The sequence below is a fragment of the Neophocaena asiaeorientalis genome, unplaced genomic scaffold (assembly GCF_003031525.2).
Source record: "Neophocaena asiaeorientalis asiaeorientalis breed wild unplaced genomic scaffold, Neophocaena_asiaeorientalis_V1.1 scaffold504, whole genome shotgun sequence".
In the NCBI taxonomy this organism is placed as follows: Eukaryota; Metazoa; Chordata; class Mammalia; order Artiodactyla; family Phocoenidae; genus Neophocaena; species Neophocaena asiaeorientalis.
The window spans coordinates 5,550,577-5,571,603 of record NW_020174438.1 but is presented as its reverse complement, the minus strand read 5'-3'; the positions used below and the strand labels follow the sequence as shown (position 1 = coordinate 5,571,603).

At 43.5% G+C, this 21,027-nt stretch overlaps 1 protein-coding gene across 1 annotated transcript in view; it reads right to left on the bottom strand.

Annotated features, from left to right (window-relative positions):
* The window catches only part of NRIP3 (nuclear receptor interacting protein 3), a 22,046-nt gene extending 9,437 nt beyond the window's left edge, over positions 1-12,609 (bottom strand). Inside the window, exon 1 of the mRNA XM_024756949.1 lies at positions 12,358-12,609. Within this exon, the coding sequence (XP_024612717.1) occupies positions 12,358-12,531 (174 nt within the window). The 5' untranslated portion in view covers positions 12,532-12,609. The remainder of the gene's footprint in view (positions 1-12,357) is intronic.
* Between the last annotated feature and the right edge of the window lie 8,418 nt (positions 12,610-21,027).

Sequence of the window (21,027 nt, the reverse complement as noted above, 5' to 3'; positions counted from 1 at the left end):
CCAAAAAAAAAAAAAAAAAAAAAAAAGGAAAAGCCTCTGCAACCCTTCAAACCTTCTCAGTTCTACTCCCTACAAAGAACAACCATTAAATTTAGAAGTACATCTTTCCAAAAATTTTAATACATCTACAAACATAAATAAAAACAGGATCATACTATAACACTCTTCTAAATTTTTAATTTTTGTTTAATATATGAAAGGCATTTTTCTATGTCAGTACATATAATTCTTTTCATTCATTTTTATAACTACAAGTCTTCATAGTATAGTTCAGGAGTTGAAAATTCACAGCCAATTAACTCATATGAACCTCAGAGATGCTCTTCTATAGCCATTTAATTATGCCCTTGTTTTAAATTTTTTTTTTGGCCGCACCACATGGCATATGGGCTCTTAGTTCCCTGACCAAGGATCAAACCTGCAACCTCTGCACTGGAAGTGTGGAGTCTTAACCACTGGACCACCAGGGAAGTCCCTGCCCTCATGTTTTAAATGACAATGTAACTGCACATTTACCTTTGCTCCCAACAAAAATTTCACTAAAATGATAGTCAAGGAACAAGAAAGGCCTAAAACTACAAGAACAAAGAGAATAGTAAAGTAAGCAACAACAATAACAAAAGAAGAGATTTTGACAAAATTTTGGAATCTAAAAAGCAGACGAAAAACTGGTAACTGACCTAGACTAGAGAAAGCTAAGTGCTTCACACCATTTTACTTCATGGAACACTGGAGTGGCAGAGACTGCCAGTTACTAATTAAAATCCATGAGCTCCTCTTCTTTCTGGAAAGATACCTAGATTATGTTTCCCAGCCTTCCTTGTAGTTAGGCAAGGCCATATGACTGAGTTTGGCAAACAGAATGTGAGTAGAAGTGACACATACCACTTCTAGGCCTGGCCTGTAAACCTCCCCTGTGTACACTCCTCCATATTCTTTTCCTCTTCTGACGGGCTGGAATGGAGATGACCCTTAGGGTAACCTTCCTGGAGGTAACATGTTGAAGACAGAAAAGCCACTCACTGTCAGCCTGGGTCACTAAATGACTACATGGAAAAGGGCTGTCTTGTTGACCTTCCCACTAGAACTCTTACCTAAGAAAAAATAAACTATTATATTTGAACTATTTTATACTTGGGGGTCTAGCTGTGAAAGCAGTTTTCCTACTTAAACTAAAACCCTGGAAAAGCTGAGGAATTAGAGGTATTAGAACCTCTACAATTGGAGGGTATGATTAGGGTTGGAAAGAGATTAGTATAAAGCCTGCATAAGACTCCTATGCATAAGACTCCTTCCCAGTTGATCCAGACAACTGGGAAGAATGCCAAAACTTTATTCTTTTTGTAAGAGTAAATCAAAAGACTCTGGTTGGTTGACAGTTTGGCTAGGCTTAGAACAGATTCCTACAACAGCTAAGAATGAGAGTGGAGTGCCATACTATACCAGAACTGAAGAATATGAGTTGAAGGGCTCACATGGAGCCTTGCATAATGAAAGATACAAGACCCAAACCAAGATTTCACATCATTAAGAATTTTTGGAATATCATGGATGACAAAGATTCCAAGAGTTTCCAAAGAGAAAAAGATGATTTCAAATACAAAGGATTAGGAACCAGAATTACATAGGACTATTCAGTGGTAATAATGGAAGCTAAAAGACAATGGAATAATACTTTTAACAAATCTGACAGCACATAATTTCTAAACCTAGCCAAGCTATCAATTAAGACTCAGGAAAGTTATTTCCCAAGAATCCTTAAGCAGCTTCTGAAGGATATACTCCACCAAAGCGAGGGGAACCAACAAACAAAGAAAAAAGCATAGGATTCAAGAAATAGAGTATACAATAGAGAAGAGAAACAAGGGAAATTCTGAAAGTGGTGTTGAAGAAAAAGTCCAGGATATTGGCTGTGTAGTGGGCCGTGAGAGCAACCAGTCCAAAATGAAATGGGAGGATAGAGCACTCCAGGAAGGATGTCTCCAAGAAAAAAAAAAAAAAGAACCTGCTAGATCATCTGCAGTTTTAAGGTACTTGGAGGAGATTTAAATTTTAGATAGAAAATTAAACAAAGGGAAACAACTAGGCAATTATTAATTTTGATAAAAATAAATATTTGTATGAGAAAGAAACATAATTATGGTATGCTATTTGACTCAGCTGTGAATAATATGAATATAGTCATAATAATGTAAGCAGTAAATGCTGATTTGACCCAAGATAGCTATTTAATTGTTATTAACATATTACAATATTAGTATAGTAGGAGAGGGGACATGATGGGAAGGTATAAGAGAATTAAGGAAGAGTTTAAATTTTTTTTAAGTTTTAAATTATATACATGTGCTTTTTGATAAAAAGTAAATTTTAAAAATATACCCTATACATTAAGAAAGCATACAGCCACAAGAAAAGCCAACTTATGATGGCTTAAATGGAGATGTATTTTTTTCTCACATAACAAGAAGACTGGAGGTAGGCAGCTGCTGGCATTAATTCGGCAGCTTAACAATTTCAGGGCTACTGTTTCCGTAATCCTCTTGGATATTCCCTCATGGTCATATGATGGGTGCCCCAGCTCCAGGCATTACATCCACATCTAAGGAAGGAGGAAGGGACTCTGTGCCATCTATTCTTTTTATCAGGAAAGCAAAAGCTTTCCCAGAAGTTCCCTCAGCAGTCTTCTGCCTATATCTTCTTGGTCAGAATTCCCACAGCCACTTCTAACTGCAAGGGGGTCTGGATGTATTTAGCTTCTGCGTAGAGGAGTCAGGTAGATAGAAAAGGGCTGAAAATGGGTGATGATTTAGCCAACTAACAGTGTCTGCCAAGTCATGAAAAACTGAAGTGTGTGTACATGTGTGCACACACATGTACACGCACACACCAACAATGTAACTTAGGCAGATGTAATGTCAGGTTACCCTATAACCAACCACCTTAGCAACTATTTTTTTTACATCTGCCCTACTTTCTGCATTATTTATTTATTTATTTATTTGCGGTACGCGGGCCTCTCACTGTTGTGGCCTCTCCCATTGCGGAGCACAGGCTCCGGACGCGCAGGCTCAGCAGCCATGGCTCACGGGCCCAGCCACTCTGCAGCATGTGGGATCTTCCCAGACCGGGGCACGAACCCGTGTCCCTTGCAACGGCAGGCGGACTCTCACCCACTGCGCCACCAGGGAAGCCCCGCTTTCTGCATTTTAAAATAGCACATCATCTATAGACCTATGAGTCTGTGGTACAAACATACCTCAGTTTATTTAACTACTAATGGACATGTAGATTATTTCTACATGTTTGCCATTAGAAACAATGTTTCAATAAACTCAACATTCCATTTTTTTGAAACTCTCCTCCACTGGCTTCTAAAACCACTTTTCTGTCTATTCTGCATCTGTCTCATTTATTGGCTCCTTTGCCTCTGCTCATTTCCTAAATGTTAGTGTTCCTTGTTGCTCTATCTTAGGTCCCTTTCTCACTCTACAAAACCTTTTAGGGCAATCTTATCTGCTTTCATTGTATAAATTAGTACCCTTATGATGATGACTCCATCTCACGCCCAGCCCTCACTTCTGAGTTTCAGACCCATAGAACCAACTGCCTCTTTGAACTTCTCCACTTAGACACCCCACAGGCACTTTCAAACTTAACTTATCCCACTGATCTTTCCCACAAAACTTGTACTTTCTCCAGTATTCTCCGTCTTGGTGAGTGAAATTCTGCCTCTTTAACACCTTGTAGTTTCCTCTCCATTTCTGCTGTTATTGCTAAGTTCAAATAATCTCCAAAACATTATGTTCATGGTCTCCTTCCCCTACAGTGGCTCCCTTGCCAGCTGTATCAAACACAAAATACTCAATTTAGCATTTAAGATCTTCCACTAATTCATCCTCCTTCCCAGTCTTATCTTTAATCCTCCATGAAGGCGTTCTACTTTAGCAAAAGGACCACTTATCACATACTACCTTGGGCAAATCACTAATCTCTCTAAGCATTACTTTTCTCTCAGTCTCAACTTCTTCATCAGTAATAAAAGAGGTTTGAGCTCCAAAGTCCTGTTCTATTTTAACATTCTGGATTATTCCCTTTACACCAATCTGGTAAAATGGCATCACTACACGCCCATCCATTCTTGATTCTTTTCTTTTCCTAAACTTCCATCCCAAGTATAGATAGTCCCCAATGTACAATGGTTCAACTTATGATTTTTCGACTTTGTGATGGTGCTAAAGTAATACACATTCAGTAAAAACTGTACTTCGAATTCTGATGCTTTCCCAGGCTGGTGATACGCAGCACAACACTCTCTCATGATGCTGGCAGAGACAGCAAGCTGCAGCTCCCAGTTAGCCTCATGACCACGAGGGCAAACAACTGATACACTTACAACTATTCTGTACCCATACAACCATTCTGTTTTTTCACTTTCTATATGGTATTCAATAAATTAAATGAGATATTCAACACTTTATTATAAAACAGGCTTTGTGTCAGATGATTTTGCTCAACTGCAGGGTAATGTTAAGTGTTCTGAGCACTTTTAAGGTAGGCTAGGCTGAAATACGACGTTCAGTAGGTTAGGTATATTAAATGCATTTTCAACTTAACAATATTTTCACCTTACAATGTGTTTATCAGGATGTAACTCCGTCATAGGTCGAGGAAGATCTTTACTGTTGCTACTTCCTCCAAAACTTACCTGGTATCGATCTACTTCTCCTCATCTTTACTACTTCCTAATACAAGCCACCATCATCTCTTATCTGTGCTACAACAGCCTCCTAACTTGTCTTCCACCTATTCCTTCACCCTTCTCCAAATCATTCTCTACACAGCAGCGAGAGTAAGCTTTTAAATATATAAGTGAGATAATACATTCCCTTACTCAAAAGCCCTTCAATAGGGCTTCCCTGGTGGCGCAGTGGTTGAGAGTCCACCTGCCGATGCAGGGGACACGGGTTCATTCCCCGTTCTGGGAAGATCCCACATGCCGTGGAGCGGCTGGGCCCGTGAGCCATGGCCGCTGAGCCTGCGTGTCCGGAGCCTGCACGTCCGGAGCCTGTGCTCTGCAACGGGAAAGGCCACAACAGTGAGAGGCCCACGTCCCCCAAAAAAAAAAAAAAAAAAAAAAGCCCTTCAATGGCTTCTCATTGTTCTTCAGACAAAATTCAAACTTCCTACCACAGTCTATAGGGCTCTGCGCCATCTGGTCCCTGTCTATCTTTCCAACCTCCACATACATACCATATACACACCACTCTACCCTTTATTCATCCATACCTCCTTGCTCAAAAACTCTTTCCCATTCTAATGCCCTTGCACCTGCCATTCCCTCTGCCTGAAATGTTTTCCCCTAATATTTCAAATAGGTAGCTTGATCTCATCTTTCAAGTCTCAGCTCAAACATCACTTCCTCAAAAACATCTTCTCTGACCATACTATTTAAAGTAGGCACTCCACTTCTTTAGTTACTAACATATCCCACTATTCCTTTCAGAGTAACTATAAGTCCAGAATTATTTTGTTTTTCTAGTTGTTTATTATTTCACTCCCCCACTAGAGTGTTAATTTCACAAGGGCAAGGACCTTCATTGTCTTGATCACAGCTATATCCCAGCTCTTAGCATAATACCAAATGAATAAATCTCTACCCTTTACTTCTTCAAAAAGCCTTTCTTGATTAATATCATCCAGTTCTTTCCTTCAGAATCCCTTCAGTACTCATACATTACATAGTTTGTACTACTTGCATTCCCATTCCTTGACTGTTGCTTTGTAAATATGCTTAAGTGGTTTGTTTTTGTTTATTGAAATATTGCCTTTCCAAGGGCTATCTTCTACTTTCCAGGTGTACTTCAAGATACACAGTATTAGTTAGATAGGTGCTGCAGGTACTCTGGTGGCCTTTTGGACATAGCTATGGCATCTTCCTGACACGGATCCTGCTTTATGCTTTAGCTCAACAAGGCAACACTAAGCAGTCACAGGTTCTCTACTGTTCCTGCAGTGTGGCTGCTAAACCCTAACGAGCATTTAGGCATCTAAATCCTAAGCGGGCAAACTCAAATGTGCTGCCTTTATCACCATCGGGAGCTTCTGAAAGAAATGGGCACAGTGGGCAATGCTGTATTCCAGGTAGACATAGCTGAGGTTCCTCAATCTAGGAGCCAGTCTGATTAAATATCTCTTCTAACCAGGCTGTAAAGTGGGAAGAAAAGTGAGGTGAGAGGAAACAGACTATACTGCAGGATACCACAGAATCATGATTTGAGCAAGAACTTCTAAGGCCACCTTTTCAATCCCTTTACCTACACTGTACTGAATCCAGACAGAATCAAACTAATGGATTTCTGTGGTCCACAGAATGGGTCAGACTGGAAAATAGGGGAAATTATAGAAGTCTGCTTTCTTTGTAGCATTTACTCTCAGAGGAGAAACCCAAGGTTTCTAGCTTCCAACAGAACTACAACTAGAACCACTTAGAAATAGGGGTCAGCAAATATGGCCCACAATCCAAACCCAGCCTGCTGCCCATTTTTGTAAATAAAGTTTCATAAGAACACAATCAGCCCCATTTGTATTGCCTATGGTTTTTTTGCATTACAACAGCACAACTGAGTAGTTGAGACAGAGACTGGCCTGCAAAGCCAAAAACAATTAACTATCTGATCCGTTACAGAAAAAGTTTGCCAACCCTTGACTTAGAGTATTGTTTAAACTATATATGCTTTGGGGTCAGACAGAGCTCAGTTCAAGTTAGTAACCACCTTGCAGAGCTTTTGTGAGGATGAAATGAGATGGTTTGTATGAAGCATTTAATACCATGTCAGGTATAAAGTAAGCACTCAAATTTTAATAATTATATGTATGTGTACATATGTATTTTAAATTCTCATGCTCGGCTTAAAATTGAAGCTGATTACCATTCACTTCTTTTTTCTTAAAAGGGCATGAAATCATCTTACTCCACTTTTGTCCTCATGTACAGTTTGTAGACAGACATGGGCTCCTGATTGACTCTCACTTCACGCCCAATATACATGTCTCTGTCTGGTCTTGGAAGTCTAAAAGGACACTAATATCTGTGCCTTCTGTTCTTTATTTACTAGCTGAATATATAACACGTGACCCTTTCATCACCACAGGATCATAGACAGATTGTCCTTAGGTTTACTGCTGCTCAAAAGCACATGGAATCTACCTAAGGCAGTCTTGTCACACTGCCCCAGGACTTCTGTGTTCTCTTTGCCTTCACCTTATGACCCAATAGACATATTATTTCAAAGAGAACAGCCTTATTCCTGATTGTTACCTGCTGGTGTGAGATGGTGGCTTCTCAACCGCCCATGGCAGACTGCATTTTTGTTACAAAGGACTCACACAACTGCAGGGACTTCAACCAGATAACCTGTAAAGTTCTTCTTACTCTGAGGTTCTATAGGGCACACTCGAAGCAGTCCCCTCTCCATATAATCTCATAGTCAGTTGACTCACCAGGGAATGATGAAACTCTAGTCAGATGTTGGTCACCATCACTATTGTCACACCAGACCAGAGTAATCACTGCTTCCACTGAACTCCTCTAGCACTTATTGACTATAATATCTTGACAACTACCATAGGCTTCCTGGTGGTATTATTTACATTTTCATGGAACTATCTATTCAACATCTACAATTGAATAGCTAATAGACATCCCAAACTTAACTTCTTCAAGAATCAAATTCCTGATTCTTTTTTTTTTTTTGCGGTACGCGGGCCTCTCACTGTTTTGGCCTCTCCCGTTGCGGAGCACAGGCTCCGGACGCGCAGGCTCCGCGGCCATGGCTCACGGGCCTAGCCGCTCCGTGGCATGTGGAATCTTCCCGGACCAGGGCATGAACCCGTGTCCCCTGCATCGGCAGGTGGACTCTCAACCACTGTGCCACCAGGGAGGCCCCCTGATTCTTATTCCCTATCCCTAACCCATTCCTCTTGTATTCTTAGCCATCTCAGTAAATGAGAAACTTTATTCTTCCAATTGCTAGATCAAAAACCTTGAGGTCATTCTTGACTACTCTTTCTTTCAGATCCTTAATCCAATCTCTCAACTAAACTTGTCAGCTCTGTCTTCAAAATAACCTGAGAGTCTGATCTTTTCTTGTCCCCTTAACTGCTAGCACACTGCTCTGAGCCACCATCATCTTTCACCTGGATTACTATCTAACAGCTCCTAACCAGTCTCCCTGCTTCTACTTTTGCCCTCTATAGTGAAATCCACACAGTAGTCTACTTTGTGAAATAAGTCATGTCGTGTCACCCCTCTGCATAAAATTTTCCACCAGTTTCCCATATCAGATTAAAAGTCAAATATCTGTACAATGATCTATAAGGCCCTAAGTAGTTTGGCCTCCCACTATCTCTCTGATGTTATCTCCTATCGCCCTCCTGTTGCTCACTTTGCTCTGGCCACAATGGCCTTCTTACAGTTTTTTAATCACATCAAGCACACTGACAATTCAGGCCTTTGCACTTGCTGTTCCTTCTGCCTAGAACATTCTTCTCCAAGATATTTTGCTCTCTCATTTCCTTCAATATCTCGTGTAATGTAATCTTATCAGACAGGCCTTCCCTGACCACCCTAGATAAAATAACAGGGCTCTACTCCATCCTACCCTGGCCATAACACTCCCTATTCCCTTATCCTGGTTTATTTTCTCCATAGCACTGATTACATCCTGACATATTATATATTTACTTGATTTATTTTCTGCCTTCTCCTCCCCCACAAGAATGTAAGTTTTATGAGGGCAGGAACTCCGTTTTGGTTCGCTACTATATCTTCAATACCTAGATCATGCCTGACATGTAATAAGTGTTCAATAAATATTTGGGGAATAAATTAATTAATCAGTCCTATCCTTCCCCCTAATCTATAAACTCATTGTACAGGTAAACTTTGTTGTCTTCTTCTTTGTGGTCCTAGCACCTAGCATTGTGTCCTGAACATAGCAAGTGTTCAAATAATGTTTGCTGTAATTAGGATTCGATCATGGCTCTGGAAATCTTCAGTTTGCACTAGATCCTGATGTTATACTGGTATTTCATGCTCCTCTTCTAAGACTCCCAAGTTCTCTGGTCCAAAATCTATAGCATTATGGATGTCTTGTGGCATTATGAATAACTTACCTACAGGATACCACCCAGGGCTGCCCTCATTGACAGAAATTCTGATCAGGTAGATCAGATACTAGGAGTACAGGGCTAGTCATTTCATGGTCAGTTGGCTTTGCTGTGTTACACCATCCTTCCCCCAGCCTTCTCCTAATTCTAGTGAGTTTTGCTAAAGCATTTGGCTAGAAGCAGAATCAATCATAAATAGGAAAGCAAAACTGTCTTTCTATTGCTGAATAAGTAAGGATATAGCCTGATGATCAGTAATATTATCATATAGGAAAGACAGAATATTATCCCATGATATGACTGTTTTTAAAAATTAAAAAGTCCTTACCTCAATGAGAAGAACATTTATGAACCTGGTAGCTAAAACAAAAGAAATTAGAATACGCAAAACTCCAAGAGTGATTTTTTTCTCTACCCTCATCAACTTAAAAAAAAATAATAAACAAAATAAAATATTACTCACTCATATCTCTGATTTTGATTCTTAATCTAATACACAAAAAAGAGCACAAGATAAAAGGACAAACAAAATAAGACAGTCAGACATAAGAAATAAAATTAATTTCCACAGTAGACTTTGTAGCAGCCAACTACACACAAACAGGAAAAGGGCAAAGGCACCTCCCTAGGGTCAAGAGAACAAGAACACATTTCACTGCCTATGGATGCTCTTTGCCAATCCAAAAAAAGTTGGCAGGCTGGATTCAAATAGTGAATGTTACAGAAACAGCATGGTAAAAGGTAGATAATTCAGAAAACTCAGCAGTATAATTCTAATATAGGTCACTAGTATGAGGAAAACAACCCACAATCTTCTCACTGGCACAAACCCCAGAATCAATGAAAACTAATTTGTCCTTTCCCCCCTATCTCCCTCTGGTGCCATCCCTTCCCTTTTCTTGTCCCTCTTTTATTGAGTTTGTACTATAGATTTAAACAGTCAATTTTTGTATCCTCAAAAATTTCACTTTGGTGAGAGAACACTGAGTCAGCACTGGTCTATACTACCAGATATGTCCATATATATATCCATACATATGAAGTGATATAGTACTTCTAAGGTTATTTCTAAGATTATCCTGATCCAGCAGCATAAGTTCCAAGAAAGCTTAAGCATGCCACATCACCCCAGTACTCAGAGCTCTCCTAGCCCTATCTCAGTCTGCCTTGGCATCTGTGACCTGTTCTAGCTCTTCTGTGCAATCACTTGCACATTCCAGGTGTGAGAACAGTGAGAGAGGGACATCAACTCATGGCAGTGGGGGGAGGCAGGGGAGAGAAATTGTGAACCATGGTTCAGGGTCTCACAATAAACTGCTGTGTGTCACATCCACGGCAATAACCTGCTTCTTGAGGAAGCTTCTTCCTTCCAGCCTAGTGCCTATGTTCTATGCTATCAGCTCCTGTGTGGCTCAACTAAGACAGACTGGAATCAGAAAAGCAGATGGAGTTCTTCCTACACAGGATGAGGCAGTTCCTCAGGGCTAGGAAACTCCTTGACATCCCAGGACAACCAAATGTCAATCATATCTTAAATCCAGCATGAAGGGAAAAAAAATTCCACATTGTACTTATTTTCCTACTACTATTTATTGGCTGAGGCTTCCAGGAACAGGATTATTGTGGCAGGAACTAGGATTATTGTGGTCTGAAGGTAAGAAGACTTGAACCTGATTTGCTAAATGAATCTAGACTGTAGTAAAGTGAAAGGAGGGAAGAAAGACAGTTATCGCTTTTCTAGGAACACATTTCAGTCACTCACCACTCTGAGTTAGCATGAATCAGATTAACTATCCTGTGGCTTGTGCAGGTAAAATACCTTTTAAAAAACAGAGCACGATAATTGAGTAGACATCCCCTGTACAATAAATAACTAAAAATAATTCTCTATCACAATGGGGGAGGGCAAATCTGATCTTGGGATCTATGTGCCATTAGAGTTGATTAAAAAAAGAAGAAGAAGAAGTAGATTCAGCAGCTCTGCCCTCCATACCCATCTTGTGGTGGGAAATGGCAATTTCAGTGGCCCAGGCTGACACCCCGCTTCCCTGACAAACATTCCGAAAGCTCAAAAAATACTGGAAAAACTAAACAGAGCATCTACTTCATTTAAGACATTTAAGTAATGCTTCATAAATTATTGCCTAGATGAATAAAGTGATTGTGAAATTCAAGAAAACAAGTTAAACTACAAGAAAATTCCAGATAAAACTACAAAGCTAAACATCAATTTGGTCCAGTGACTTAAATATAAGAGTCAGATACAGTTCTTTAAACTAGTAACCCTTAGGCCCCCATAGGATCCCTGCTATAGATAGAGGACAGTACTGTCTTTGAACTCAGACCTCCAGTCCTGGAGTTTCTCCTTCTTAATGCCAAGAACAACCCTGCTAGAAAAAAAGACTGCGCCAGCCCCAGCTCCAGCTCCAGCTCCACACATCAGCCGGTGGAGCAGCTGGGGCAGCCTGGCCTCCTCCCTCTATCCACTCTCTGGGGGTGGAGTAGCAGGAGAGGAAGATGATGAAGAGAGGTTTGGGGCTCAGGAAACCTTCAAGGTCCCTTTTTCTCTCCCCGCCCCCCGCCCTCCTGTTGGAAGGTCAAAGGTAGGTGAGACCAAAATCAAACGGAGAAGTAGATTTTGCATAGGGGGGAAATGGATTCAACAAAAGTCAAGTGTATCTGGATGTGGTGACTGCCCAGAAAGCCCCCTTCCCACTTCGTTCTCTCCTTCTCACACCACTTAGGAGTCACCTCTGTCTGGGTCACGGGCCCGGCCAAGCAGCCTGGGAGGCAGCGGGAGCTACCCTGGCTGCTAGGCTCAAGCCCCAAGCAATCAAACTCGGTACTGCGAAAAATGGGAGGGAAAGGGGACCTGAGGGCAAGAAGGCAGGGCTGGGTCTCTTCTACTCCAGAGGAGAGACACGAAGGGAGGAAGCTGCGCTTAAGGGAGGGCGAGCTGGAAAAGCTACGACGGAATCCCGAGAGAAACTAAAGCAGGGGAATGCTGGATGGAGAGGAGTCCGAAACAGAGCAATAGCGAGACAGCCGACAACGGCCGGCGGCCGGCGGGGGCCCGGACGCTGACTCAGTGAAAGCTGCAAAGGGCGGGCCCCGGGAGACCTCACAGCGCTATGGTGACGGGCCGCCGCGCGCGGGGACCCCGAGGCGGGCGCGGCCGCGGGGGCTCACCGTGTCCTTGGACGAGCCCAGCTTCTTGAGGCCGTCCAAGGGCAGCAGGTCGGCCGAGTCCTTGTGGATGAACTGCACGGCCTGCTTCATCCGGCGCTGCTGCCGCAGCGACGCCCCCTCCCGCCTGTCCGTCTCCTTGCGGCCGCCCTCGGTGAGGAGTCCTGAGTAAAACATCGCTGAGGCGCCCGCGGCCCAGCGTCCCGGTCGCTCCCGGATCCCCGGCAGCCCTCAGCCTCGAGCTTCTCCAGCGCCGCGAGAAACGCGCGCCGCCCTTTTTGTAGCCGAGCGTGACGTCACTGGGAGCAGCCAGTGTACACGCGGGGGGCGGGGCCCGCACAGCGCCCCCAGCCTGCGCGCTGCTTCCCAAAGTTCCGGGCCGCTGCCCACACCCGCACCACCCCACTGGGGCACAGGGCGGGAGAGGAGGAGTGGCGCTGGCGAGACTGACTCCGAGCGCCAAGGTCTACCGCGGCAGCTTTACCCAACCGGTCCCTCGCGTTGTGGGTGCCCCGCATCCCCTGGACCGAGATGAAGTGTGGGGAGGCCAACGCAGGAGCGGCCTCTCCCACGGCAGCCGCCGCCGCCTCCTGGTCCCCGCTCACCTGTCCACGCCGTGGCCGACCCCGGGATCACCGACAGCCGGGCCATGCCCCGAGTCCTGCCGCCTGCGCCGCTGCTCGGCTTCACCAGTTCCCACTTTCGCGCCCCTACTGGAGCCCTAGCGCCCAAAGCCCCGGCTCCGGAGGACCGGCGGCGCGCTCCGAAGTTGGATTGCTAGGGATTTCTCCAACTTCAGATCGGTCCCCACCCACCAGGCCCACGTGATTGGGGAGGGGGCAGCCCCTGCGGGCCGGCCGGAATCTGCCTTCCGGGGACCCTCCCTCCTCCCTGCTCCCTCTGCCCGCGGGCCCAGGACCCGCGCATCCGAGCCAGGGAAGCAGAGCTTGGTGGATGCCTGCGGGTCACCCTGGGGCTGAGGAGTGGCGAGGGTCCCCGCCTCCGCACGGCTGCACACGAGTGCGAGCCCTACACCTGCTCTTCGGAACACCGGGCAGAAAAGCACGTTTTTCTCAGCCAACACTCGGGCTCTCTCCAGCATGACTCCGGGAGCAACTGGAACCCGGTTTTCTTTGTGGATCTGTCATACTCTCAAGCCATTCCAATCGGGCCTTCAGGCATCCTGGGTCCTGGCCTCAACGTTGTGACTTAGTACAAACCACGTTTTCCACCCTAGAAACTACCACCACTGCACTCTCCCACCCCATCTCACAGGAGCAGGCATGAAATAGAAAGATCTGCTCCCTGAAGAGAACCAACAAAAGTAAGAATAACGACATTTACTGAGCCTTTACCATGCACCAGGCACCAGAATAAATACTTAAAATGCAGTCTCTCATTGAATCATGGCAATAACTTATGAGATAGTATCATTATTCCCATTTTACAGGCAAATGTCTGAGACCTCCTAACTGGTCTCCTGAATGTGACTTGGTTCCCTTCCAATCCATTGTTCCCTGCTGCCAGAATAATCTTTTCAAACCACAAATGTGATCATCTCACCTCCCTGCTTACAGCACCACAAAAGTCTTCCTATTGCTCTCAAAAGACCCATATTCTTGCATGGTCTGCCCCACACCTGCATCTCCACTCTGTACTTCAGCCTCATGAGCTTTCTTTCCTCCAGTTCCTTGGAGAAGCCATTCTCCCTCCAAATGGCTGACCTTTGAATATCCTGTTCCCTCTGTGTGGAATGTCCCCTCCAAACCTGTGTAGTAAACAGACATCAATTCCACTGTCATGTCTTTAGAAAAGCCTTCTCTAACCTCCCAGAGGGAGTGAGTTCTTCCTAATTATAAACTACGCATCTCTCCTGGACATTCCACTTTTTTTGGTGGTAGTGGTGGGGGCGTTATTTGTTGTTTGGTTAATATTTATTTCCTTAATTAACTGTAAGCTCCAAGAAGGCAACATTTTTTGCTTACCATTGAATCCCTAGCTCACAGAAGGCACTCAGTAAATACTAGTATAAGTACAGCAAGAAGTTAAGGTCTTATCTGAGGAAAGCAAGAGGTAGAGCTGGGATTTTAACCTCAGACTGTCTGCCCCCAGAACCTGTGCTGGACTTCCCAGACCTAGAAGGGCTGGGTTTGACCTTGCTTCTTTCCCTCAGTTCCTGCCTTCAGCACTTGTCCTAGATTCAGAGCTCACATATTCCTGTGGGGAGATAAATCCAGAAGGTCAGAAGGCTGCTCACCTGGCTTCAAGGAAGCCCCAGGGATTCCTTGTCCCCCAGCACACATTGAGCGTGCAGCCACCTGGAGGGGGGCAAAGGGGGGGGGGTGGGATTGCAGCTCACCTTCCAGTTCCCTGGCACACTTCCAGCAGTGAACAACAGTGGCTGCCCTGGGCCCTTCTGTCCTGTCGCCTGGATCCCTGCCTAGTCACTCCTCCAGGCCTGAGTCGCCCAGGGAATGGTAAAAGACAGCCTTGCCTTGTCTCTCTAGGATAGGTGCCTCTGAGCTCAGCAAAACATCAGGACAGGTCCAAAAGTGAGGGCCCCTGGGGCTCCGGCCATGACAGCTACTTTCCTCTGAGAGGAAGCCAGGCAGGCAGATTCCAACTCCCCATCCGCAGGCAGCTCAGCTCAGTCTTGCAGCCTTTTTGTTGGGGATGGCCCGACAGAAGAAAGGGGCTCCTTTCATAGCGAGATTCCCCTGACACCCCTACCCAGAAAACCAGGAGCTGAATCTCTGATTGAACTGGAATTTGTCCATATCAAGTGTTATGGGAAAATAAATAGAGCCTTGGCTGGAGCTGAGAGTCTTTTTGTGGATGCAGAGCTCTTTGCTATAGTGGGATTTGTGTTCTGCAATTGGATCTATGGCCACAACACCTACTGGTCCCCCCATCTCTCAGAGATCTTCCTCAGCCAGACTGATACCATCACTGCTCTTAAGCATGGGGCAAGGTATGAGGCCAACCCCACTCCCTATAAACACCCTATGAGTTTCTGCAGACTGCAGACCTCTGGGCAGTTTATCCCGTTTGACCAAATGACTTTGAGCAAGTCACTTCCTACCTCTAAGCCTCAGTTTCCACATCTGTAAAATGGATGCAGCAAGATTGCTTATAAAATTGGGCTTTGTAAACTCTGGAAGGCTGTACCAAGGAAAGGTCATTATTAATTCTCCCTATAGCCAACCTCCCCTGCCCCACTAACCCATCTAGAAAAAACTATAATATAGTTGTTAAAAGCACAGGTTTTGGAGTTTGATACACTAGGTTTGAATCCCTGCTCTTCTACTTACTAGCTATGCAACTAGTAAGTTACTAAGTTACTTCGCCACTCTGAGTTTTAGCTCCTCATCTAGAAAATGATGCTAGTAATGTATCTACCTCTCAGGGCTGCTGTGAAGATTAAATGAAATAATAATACACATAGCACATTGTGGCATGTAGTAAGGGCTTGGCAGAAGGTAGCTACCGTAATTACCTGGGACAGTCTCAGGATTGCTGAGCCTCAGAATGGGCCCTGGCCTATGCTTCCTCCAAGCCTCCCTATAGACCTGAGCATCTCACCCCCTCCTTGGAACCAAGGCCTCCTGGGGTAGCAGCTGGCCTCCTCTCTTCCCCTCTGTGGTGTCTCTGGATTCTGAATTTACCATGTGAAGTAAATTCTGTTTTAAATTCTGTTTTAAATTCTGTTCTAAAATCCTCAACATCCTGCCTTGGCTGTTATAGAGGGTATGTCCTGGAAAATTATGCTAGATAAGCTGATGCTGCTTCAGTTAGGATTTTATTCATGTTGTCCTTATTATAAGTGACAGGAAACCCAGTTGAAAATTTCCTAAGCAAAAATGAAAACTTTTTCCTCCTGAAACTAACACAATATTGTAAATCAACTATACCTCAATTTTTTTTAAAAAAAGGAAAACTGTCCCCTTAATTTAAAAGTGCAGGGGTTTCAGGCATGGCTGAATCCAGGGGCTCAAACAACATTAACACTGTGTTTCAACTCTGAGCTGATGCCACTGTAGGCGGGCTCTTCTAGTGTGATGGCTGTCAGCAGCTCCAGGCTTATAATCTGTTCACCTAGAAACTCTCTTTTGGGTCTTCAGGTAACAGGGAGACCTTTGAGAATGGTCTACAGGATGAGTGCTGGGGGTGAGAGTCCAGAAAAGTAGATGAGAAGATCCGAGCAGAAAGAGGAGATAGTCAAGGAACTTTCATCCCCCTTCCCTTCCTACCCATGCATATTTTGCTCTGACTTTGCCCTTGGGCACACCCTGGAAGTAATGGCCACTGCCCGGCTCACCCTTCACTCACCATCTCCATCCTTGTAGTTGCAGAGTCCCCTTCTTCCTCTGGTGCCCTCAGTACCACTCCAAATCCCTCTGGCAGGAAGCTTCTTCAAACAGCTGTCCCCTGCAGGTGTTGTATGTCTACCAGGATCTCTGGCTACACGTTGCCCCCAAGTTGACACCCAGCCCTGAAGACTGTCGACTTTGGCAGGTTAACGCAAAGACAAGCGTTACTTCTGTCTTCTTCCTTCAGTGACACTTTGCCAGTGTCACCATAGCCTCATAAAACGAGACTGATGGCAGCCCCGCTGGTGTTTTCCAAAGTTGGCTGGGTCTTTTGGATCCATTCCTGTCAGCAGTGATTTTGTTTCATTTCCTGGCATGAGAACAGGATGTAATCTGAAATAAGATAGCAAAAGAGGACAGAAAAGTGGGGGGGTGGGGGGTGGGGTGGAAATCTCAGTATCTCAAGTGAGAATGTCTGGTGGAAAGAGGCTTGGCACTGAATCCCGGCTCTGCTCCTTGCTTGCTGTGGGACCATGGCCAAGTTTCTGCAGCTCTCTGAGCCTCAGTTTATGCATCTGGCCAGGCTCTGTGTGGTTTAAATAGGATAACATGTAAAGCAAAGGGCCTGGCACAAAGCGAGCCCTTGATAAATATGAGCCCTGTTCCTCTTTCCTTCCTCTGTCCAACATAGGTAGAGAACCTGGAGAAAGGGCGAGAACAGAGGCCAGGGGAGAGCTCTACCGTCTGGAAACAGACCTGTGAAGATGGCAAGCTTCTGAGAATGCGGCACAGCCTTGGCTTGACAGGCTGGCTCCAAATCCCTTTCTGTCACACCCAGCCAGAGGTAAGAGGGCTTGCAGGGCAGCTCAGCGCACCTGGTTACCTCTGTCTACCTCAGGAGCACGGAGGCCTCCACTGCCTTCCCCCAAAAGAACTAAGCATGTGGCTTGCGTGTGACAGTGACAGGTCAGTGGCCCTCACTGGGCAAGCTCCGGCTTGTGGGCAATGGCAGCAGAGAGGCCAAGGGCTCTGTGCTTGGGGGTGCAGACATCTACACACCACACACACTCACACAGCATTCACTGACCTATTTTCACACAGCTCTGTACTGCCTGGGGAGATAAGTCCTTGTGATTATTTTTAAAGGTTTTATTTGGAAAAAATTTCAAACCTACCAAAGTTTGCAAAAATAAAAGCAATACAAAGAACACCTGTATATCCTTTAACCAGATCATTAACATTTTACTGCGTTGGCTATATCATTTGCTTTCCTTCAACACAAACACACAACAAACACACCCAAGCAAAACACTTTTTCTAAACTATTTGAGGATAAGCTACATACATTATGACCCTTTACCACTAAGATTTCATTATATATTTCCTGGGAATAGGAATTTTTCTCGTATATAACACTGCAGCTATAAACCTCATAAATTTTCATTGATACAATACTTTTATTTATTATTGTTCGTGTTTCAGTTTTGTCAATTGACCTAATAATGTTCTTCATGACATATTCCTCTAGTACAGGATCCAGGCTAGGGTCAGGGGTTGTATTTGTCATATCTCTTTCTTTTTCTTTTTCTTTATAGATTATTTTAATTATTTATTTTTGGCTGTGTTGGGTCTTTGTTGCTGCGCGCAGGCTTTCTCTAGTTGCGGCGAGCGGGGGCTACTCTTCATGGCCGTGAGTCGGCTTCTCATTGCGGTGGCTTCTCTTGTTGTGGATCACGGGCTCTAGGCGCTCGGGCTTCAGTAGTTGTGTGCGCGGGCTCAATAGCTGAGGTTCGCAGGCTCTAGAGCGCAGGCTCAGTAGCTGTGGTGCACAGGCTTAGTTGCTCCACAGCATGTGGGATCTTCCTGGACCAGGGATCGAACCCGTGTCCCCTGCATTGACGGGTGGATTCTTAACCACTGTGCCACCAGGGAAGTCCCCTGTCATGTCTCTTTAGCCTCGTTTAATCTGGAACATGTCCACAGTTTGCTTTGTCTTTTATGACACTGACATTTTTGAAGAATACAGCACTCCATCTTTTTATTAAATAACTGTTTTTTTAAATAAATATGAGCAATTTTATTCTAGAATTCCATCTTTTAGGATATGGGGGGATGACATTCTGGGTACCAATAATTCTATTACTTAGGGTCGCTTCAAAAAAGAGATGCTATTCTTTCTTTCTTTCTTTATTTTTATAGTCAGCCATCTTTTTTGAATCTTTTTTTTTGAATTTTATTTTATTTTTTTTATACAGCAGGTTCTTATTAGTTAGCCATTTTATACATATTAGTGTATATATGTCAGTCCCAATCACCCAATTCATCACACACACACCCTCACCTCGCCACTTTCCCCCCTAGGTGTCCATATGTTTGTTCTCTACATCTGTGTCTCTATTTCTGCCCTGCAAACTGGTTCATCTGTACCATTTTTCTAGGTTCCACATATATGTGTTAATATACGATATTTGTTTTTCTCTTACTTCACACTGTATGACAGTCTCCAGATCCATCCACATCTCTACAAATTACCCAATTTCATTCCTTTTTATGGCTGAGTAATATTCCATTGTATATATGTACCACATCTTCTAGGGCCCCCCTGCCCAAAAAAAAAAAAAAAAAAAAAATCTTGCTTTATTTCCCACTGACCAAAACTTTAAGTGTTTTGGTCATTTATCAATTTGTTAGTTGCATCCCATGGAATAAATAAATAAATGTTCTACACTAAGATATTTCTTTCATCAGTGTCTTATAGTTTTCTACATACAGGTCTTTTGTCTCCCTAGGTAGATTTATTCCTAGGTATTTTATTCTCTTTGTTGCAATGGTAAATGGGCATGTTTCCTTAATTTCTCTCTCAAATTTTTCATCACTAGTGTATAGGAATGCAAGAGAATTCTGTGCATTAATTTTGTATCCTGCAACTTTACCAAATTCATTGATTAGCTCTAGTAGTTTTCTGGTGGCACATTTAGGATTCTCTATGTATAGTATCATGTCATCTGCAAACAGTGACAGTTTTACTTCTTTTCCAATTTGTATTCCTTTTATTTCTTTTTCTTCTCTGATTGCCGTAGCTAGGACTTCCAAAACTATGTTGAATAATAGTGGCAAGAGTGGACATCCTTGTCTTGCTCCTGATCTTAGAGGAAACGCTTTCAGTTTTTCACCACTGAGAATGATGTTTGCTGTGGGTTTGTCGTATATGGCCTTTATTATGTTGAGGTAGGTTCCCTCTATGCCTACTTTCTGGAGAGTTTTTATTATAAATGGGTGTTGAATTTTGTCAAAAGATTTTTCTGCATCTATTGAGATGATCATATGGTTTTTATTCTTCAATTTGTTAATATGGTTTATCACATTGATTGATTGGCATATATTGAAGAATCTTTGCATCCCTGGGATAAATCCCACTTGATCATGGTGTATGATCCTTTTAATGTGTTGCTGGATGCCGTTTGCTAGTATTCTGTTGAGGATTTTTGCATCTATATTCATCAGTGATATTGGTCTGTAATTTTCTTTTTTTGTAGTATCTTTGTCTGGTTTTGGTATCAGGGTGATCATGGCCTCATAGAATGAGTTTGGGAGTGTTCCTTCCTCTGCAATTTTTTGGAAGAGTTTGAGAACAATGGGTCTTAGCTCTTCTCTAAATGTTTGATAGAATTCACCTGTGAAGCCATCTGGTCCTGGGCTTTTGTTTGTTGGAAGATCTTTAATCACAGTTTCAACTTCGTTACTTGTGATTGGTCTGTTCATATTTTGTATTTCTTCCTGGTTCAGTCTTGGAAGGTTTTAACTTTCTAAGAATTTGTCCATTTCTTCCAGGTTGTCCATTTTATTGGCATAGAGTTGCTTGCAGTAGTCTCTTAGGATGCTTTGTATTTCTGTGGTGTCTGTTGTAACTTCTTCTTTTCCATTTCTAATTTTTAAATAACTGTTTCACTGAGACATAATTCATATACCATACAATTTACCACTTAAAGTGTAGAATTCAATGTTTTTTAATATATTCACAGAGCTGGGCAACCATCACTACAATCAATTTTAGAACATATTGTGATCAATATGTATCAACTATGTACCCATTTCTTTTGGGCAGTCATTCCCCATTTCCTCCTAAACTCTCCAGCCCTAGGCAACCTGTCATCTACAGGTTCTGTCTCTATGGATTTGTTACATTTCATATAACTAGAATTGTACAATATATTTTCTTTTGTGACTGGCTGCTTTCACTTAGCATGTTTTCAAGGTTCATCTATGTTATAGCATGCATCAGTATTTCATTGGGTTTTTTTTTTTGTTTTTTTTGCGGTACGCGGGCCTCTCACTGTTGTGGCCTCTCCCGCTGCGGAGCACA